General features: G+C 44.0%; 1 protein-coding gene across 1 annotated transcript; it reads right to left on the bottom strand.

Annotated features, from left to right (window-relative positions):
• Window positions 1–1,445: 1,445 nt before the first annotated feature.
• LOC125514948 lies at window positions 1,446–2,443 on the bottom strand. The gene has a single exon (XM_048680322.1). The coding sequence runs from the start codon at window positions 2,083–2,085 to the stop codon at window positions 1,696–1,698; it is 390 nt and encodes a 129-aa protein (XP_048536279.1). The 5' UTR covers window positions 2,086–2,443; the 3' UTR covers window positions 1,446–1,695.
• Window positions 2,444–6,351: the final 3,908 nt, after the last annotated feature.

The following is a 6,351-nucleotide window of genomic DNA, read 5'->3' as shown; positions in this document are numbered from 1 at the left end:
CTGACTACGGCAACCTACGGATCTGGCAACCTACATCCACATCAATACATATTTAGCTGCGTTTTTTCCTGTATTAATTATTTTGTGCTAACTGTTCTTGTTTACTGTCATGTCGTCTAGAAGATCTGGTAAAAAGACCACCGAGTGTCGATGAACATCAATGATGCACTGTTAATATTTTTGATCCGCCAAATTACGACAATCTGAATGATAAGGCTAGGTTTTTTTTAGTTGAGATAGTAATTCTAGACATAATGATATTGTGGTCCCTCCAGATAGTAATTCTAGACATTTTTCACAAACTTATAATTCCAGAAAGTTGAGTAAGCTTTTCAAATCCACAACAACAAAGTTGGAAGAATTGAGTTATTATCTGCGTAAATTTCTTGGGAGTGAAGAACACGTATATGTGCTAACTTCTTATCCGATGGTAGCAGAATTTTTTTTAAGTAGCAACCAGTTTGGACAAGGTTATATGTTTTGCAGAACAAAATAAGGTCTCCCTTGTTCAAATTAAGGAAAGCGAGTTAATGTGGAACTACATTGTTTCATTACTATCATGGTGTAGTTCACCTTATCAATAAATAAATTGTACTCTCAATTTAAAAGTCCAAAGATCATCGTCTACGCTATGCACAAGATATTTACTTTGCTTTTCAAATAGAAAATGTTTTAAGCTTTCTAGTCAAAAAGGGCCCCTTGTTGATGTCTTGCCCCAGGGCCTCCTAAATCTGTGGTCCGGCCCTGGAGAGGCCGGCCGGGCATATTCTCATTTTCGTTATCTGTCATGTCATCTGACGAGTGACGAGCCAGCACAAGCAACTTGTGCAAACATAATGTGGTACTAGTAGTACATTCTAGGCTGCAGTGCCGTCGTCGTCTTCTTCCATATTCAATCCGGTTCTTCTCGCGTCTCAAGCCGCCAGCAGTGGTTCAAACTTCACGACGTGACGTGAGCTCCTCCATTAGACTTTCATTCTGCCACTTCGAAGTTTTTTTTTTGCCCCTTCCATTATACAGTGTCAAAAAGACGAGAGTCGCCTGGTTAATTTATGAAAAACTGGGCGGCGAAAAAGTTGTAGTCGCAAAAGAAGAAGAAGAAGAAGAAGAAGAAGAAGAAGAAGAACAGGAGGAGGAGGAGGAGGAGAGTTGTAGTATAGTCTGGTTTTCCATGGATTTGTTCTTGAAGAATTGCAGACTGCTGTCTCCACGGGAGAGAAAACAAAATACTAGTAGTCGTTGCTATATCTGGCATCATAGTGCATCATAGGCATGCAGCAACGGTTGCTCGATAATTAGACCAAGTTAATGACTAACCTTTCTTTCTTGTGAAGAAAAGATCAAGTAATTAATAAGAACTTTGATTCATACAGTATGTGCAGTGTACGGTACGCGTACAACGAATTCGATCTGGAGAAGATAATATAGTTGGACAACACTCGAAGGAAAACAAGTTTGATTCTTTCTTTCCTCGTTTAGTTTATCAATCATCATCTGCTGTCCTCTGATTTGGAAATTAAGTAGCAGTAGTAACATGCTAGCTAATTTAAACAACAGAATTTATACGTACGTACACGTACAGATCAAGGAGGGGGCACGTCGCTTGATCCCAAGCAGCTGAGGCAAACACAAGCGTAACCATGGACGGCGTGCTCGATCTCCCGCTCCATCAGATCCTCGGCCGGGGGGCCGGCATCAGTAGCGGTTGCCGACGGTGACGGCGGGCGCGAAGGCGGTGCCGAAGGAGCAGTCGGCGCCGGCGTAGTTGGATTGCATCATGCTAATGGCGGCCGCGCCCTCGAGGAGGTCCTCGAGCGCCCGGGCGTAGAAGGCGCGCAGCCGGCGCAGCGCCCGCCGGTAGGCCGCGGCCACCCAGCGCATCCGCAGCCGCCGGACGGCCCCGAAGAAGCCCCCGCGGCCGCCGCCCAGCCGCGCCACCGCCATCTTCTTCCTCCTGTTCTTCGTCCCGCGCTCCCCCTGCGCCGCCGCCCCGGGCAGCAGCAGCGGCGGCCCCGCCGCCAGCGCCCGGCGCCGCGGCATCCTGAACCGCACAGCTCCGCCCCGCCGCTGCAGGTCTCCTCCCATCCCTCTCTCTCTCTCTCTCTCTCTCTCTCTCTCTCTCTCTCGCCCTCGCTTGCTTTGCTTTTGCTTGCCTTGGGAAGGAAGGAGGTTAAGGGCCGGAGCGAGCGAACGGGCTGCTTTGCTTTGGCTTTGCTTCGGAACGGCAAAAGAGACGAGATGTGTTTGCTAGCCAACTTAAGCCCGTGATTCGCGCTGAGGCAGCGGGGTACCACTCGTACTTGTTTTATAGGAGTATTATCATCAGCTGATGATGATAATGTTAAGCAGTAAGCACGCATCACATCTCCATTGTTTAAGCACGTAGGAGCACCAGCAAGCGAGTAGGAGAGTAAGATACAGGAGGCAAGACGAAGGAGAGGTTACGGGAAAGTGGGACGGCGATGGGTCTTGGAAACGGTGACGTGCTCCACACCCACGCACATATTTTTTTTGGGAAATGGAGGTTAAACCCCCAACCTCTGCATCAATTGATAGCCATACACCCACGCAGATGTAGATGAGGATTAGGGTGCCTGCATGGTCTCCATGGATAGCATAGCTAGCTGCCAACGTGCTTAAGCAAGTGGGATCGATCGATCCCTAATGAGTTAGGAGATCAACCAAGGGCATCTCCAACCACTACTCCCACGCACGCATCTCGTCCTCTCGTAAATTAAGCCCTTTTTTCTCCGGTATAATGCATAGCACGACTAGCTCGTTTAAGCCTGGCAGGCAAGACGGGCCGTGAGAGGTTGTACTTGTACAGTGCTAGTAACGGCGATGGTGTGAGTATGTCGATCAATCAGTCAAACGCAGAGGAGTCCAGATGCTTCAGTCAATCTAAGCAGCCAGCCCGCGCTGCGTGCGTGCGGAAGAGGGAACTGTATGCCAAGGGGAATATTATAGCCGTCCACAGTCCGATCGCGACCCTCCTGCTTTGCGTGCTACTGGACAGAAACTCCATGCACGGAATCGCACGGGCGCTCATCAATTCCAGCCACTCCCAGCTGAGCTGACACCGACGCGCACGAAAAAAATGCAGAATGTGATCAGTATAATTTGTGTGAACAGCTGCAAGATGTGCGCAGATCCTTCACCGGCCGTTCCGTTGTCGCCACACACCACACACACACGCACGCACGCACAGCCGGGCGCTACCGGCCGGAGGGATTGAGCCGACCTGAATGGGACCGCGCACGGTCACGGACTCCACTTGGAGGGATGGTATTCTCTTCACCTCTCATGTCCAAACGAGCCCGACCGAGAGGGAAAACCCTGGGCACATCCATCACCCGATAGCCCCCTAGTGTGTGCGATACAGCCATAATAATCTTCTTAGTTTGCCACCCATGTAATTTACGGTGGCCGGCCACCTGGAGGCAGAGTAATTCACCGGCCGTGCTCATGTTGTGAGCAGATAACTTGGAGCTAACTTGAGAAGCACGGGGAGATACGTAGGAGTACTGCTTACTTAATCTTTATGGACGTGTGTGCATGCGTGCGTGAGAGCTTACCTCAGCCTAGAGTAAGCAGTAGTATTATAATGTGCAGCATCAGAAAGGAACACATGGTATGTAGACTGTTGGCGTACAGATCCATGTGCTGCTTCATTTGTACATTATTATACCATCTTAAAGAACTCAGCGGTGTGCAATTGTTCGTGGAACAAAAATCGTGATGTGATACCATGAGATTTCGAGAGGATTTGGTTTGAATTCCCAAATTATCCGTGTGAGGTCAACGAGGGCAAATGGTACTACTGGACGAAGGTGCCATTTCGCACAAATAAACCAGCGAGGCAAGCACTCAGGATGGCCGGCCCGTTTAATTAGTTTTCACTGTAAAGTTTTTGCTAGATTTTCTATTGGTTTTAGGAGCCATTCCGCATTTAAAAAGTAATTCAGAAATTTCAAAAAATCTTTGTGCTTTTAAAAATGTTCCAATTCTTTTAAGGATTGCTTCTTTTATAATTTTTTGACTTTTAGAAAACAAATTATGAAAACATGAATGTGCTAAAAAATTGTTCCTGAATATTCTTTAAAAAATTGGATTTTGAAAAATGCCCGATTTTATTTTTCAAAATTTCACGGTTTTAAATAATGTTCAGAAGTTTTGAAAAATCTTCACAAAAGGTTTCAAAATGTTAGTTTTATAATGTTTACTTTTTGAAAAAAATACCCACAAAACAATTTCAATTTTTCTCTACTTTTAAAACAATGTTCACTTTTAAAAAAATACTCATATTTTTTGAAAAACTAAATATAAAAACCGACTTAAAAACCAAAAGAAACAAAAAAACGGTCGCTACAGTGTGTGTCTCGCTGCATCACCTCGTAAATGGGTCGGCCCCTATGCATTCGGCCACCCATTTGATGCAATAAATGTCAAATAGGGGATCCCCTCAACGAGATGGGGTATTCCCTCTGTTCCTAAATATAAGTCATTTTGGAGATTTTAATATGAACTACGTACGAAGCTATGTTTAGAAACAGAGGGAGTAGAAGATAGGCTTCCAAGGCCACACATATTGGATATCCTCAATGGAGAAGTACAGTATCCTCATTGCGCAGTTAATCTCCTATTTAGCGCTTATAGTGTTGCTTGCTATTGTTTCTGCCCCCCCCCCCCCTCTCCGTATACGCTCCTAGTGGACGCGCGAAGTTTGCGAGTCCCTAGTGCAGCCCGGTTTTGGGCATCTTCTAGTAGCTTCCTAGTCTGGTTTTCTTTATGTTTTCTCATTCAGTTTTTCTTTCGGGGTTTTTATTATTCTTTTTCCTTTTTCGTTCTCTTCCTTTTTTGTTTTCATTTTTTGACAACATTACGTCAAATTCATCAAACAAAGTCCTAATATTTTTCAAAATAAAAAATAATTAAAAATTTCATGAATTCTCAAAAAAAATCGAACTTTTTCTCAAATCAATGAAACATTTTCAAACTCATGATTATTTAAAAATCTTGCAAACTTTTTTAAACTCCATAAACGTCATTAAGTCATTCAAATTAAGGTGTTAATGGGTCGGCCCCTATGCATTCGGCCACCCATTTGATGCAATAAATGTCAAATAGGTGCTCCCCTCAACGAGATGGGGCTATAAAATTCTTTTTTGAGCGTTAGGCCATGTAATGAGTATTCTCTCTGTTCCTAAATACAAGTCCTTTTAGAGATTTCAATATGGACTATGTATGGAGCTATGTTTAGAAATAGAGGGAGTAGAAGATAGGCTTCCAAGGCCACACATATTGGATATCGTCAATGGACAAGTACAGTATCCTCATTGCGCATGTGAGCACCACTTAATTTCCTATTTAGCGCTTATAGCGTTGCTTGGAATTGTTTCTGCCCCCCCCCCCCCTCTCCATCCTGGCCTGGCCCATTTTTTTTCTTGTTTCCTTTATACGCTCCCAGTGGACGCGCGAAGTTTGCGAGCCCCTAGTGCAGCACGGTTTTGGGAACCTTCTAGTAGCTTCCTAGTCTGGTTTTCTTTATGTTTTCTCGTTCAGTTTTCCTTTCGGGTTTTTTTTTCTTTTTCATTCTCTTCCTTTTTTTTCATTTTTTGTTAACATTACGTCAAATTCATAAAACAAAATCCTAATGTTTTTCAAAATAAAAAAATAGTTAAAATTTTCATGAATTCTCAAAAAAAAATTGAACTTTTTCACAAATCAATGAAATTTGTTCAAATTCATGATTATATAAAAATCTTGCAAACTTTTTTCAAATCCATAAACGTCATTAAATCATTCAAATTAAGGCGTTAATGGGTCGGCCCCTATGCATTCGGCCACCCATTTGATGCAATAAATGTCAAATACGTGCTCCCCTCAACGAGATGGGGCTATAAAATTCTTTTTTGAGTGTTAGGCCATGTAATGAGTATTCCCTCTATTCCTAAATACAAGTCCTTTTAGCGATTTCAATATGGACTACGTACGGAGCTATGTTTAGAAACAGAGGGAATATAAGATAGGCTTCCAAGGCCACACAAATTGGATATCATCAATGGAGAAGTACAGTATCCTCATTGCGCATGTGAGCACCAGTTAATTTCCTATTTAGCGCTTATAGTGTTGCTGTGTTGCTTGCTACTGTTTCTGCACACACCCTCCCCCCCTCTCTGTCTTGGCCTGGCCCATTTTTTTCTTGTTTCCTTTATACGCTCCCAGTGGACGCGCGAAGTTTGCGAGCCGCTAGTGCAGCCCGGTTTTGGGAATCTTCTAGTAGCTTCCTAGTCTGGTTTTCTTTATTGTTTTTCATTCGGTTTTCCTTTCGGGATTTTTATTTTTTGTTCT

This window comes from Triticum urartu, chromosome 6 (assembly GCF_003073215.2).
Source record: "Triticum urartu cultivar G1812 chromosome 6, Tu2.1, whole genome shotgun sequence".
Classification (NCBI taxonomy): domain Eukaryota; kingdom Viridiplantae; phylum Streptophyta; class Magnoliopsida; order Poales; family Poaceae; genus Triticum; species Triticum urartu.
This window is presented reverse-complemented; position numbering and strand designations above follow the sequence as displayed.

What these genes read in the sequence shown, in the direction of transcription:
- LOC125514948 (XM_048680322.1), bottom strand. Translation starts at nt 2,085, where the DNA reads ATGGGAGGAGACCTGCAGCGGCGGGGCGGAGCTGTGCGGTTCAGGATG.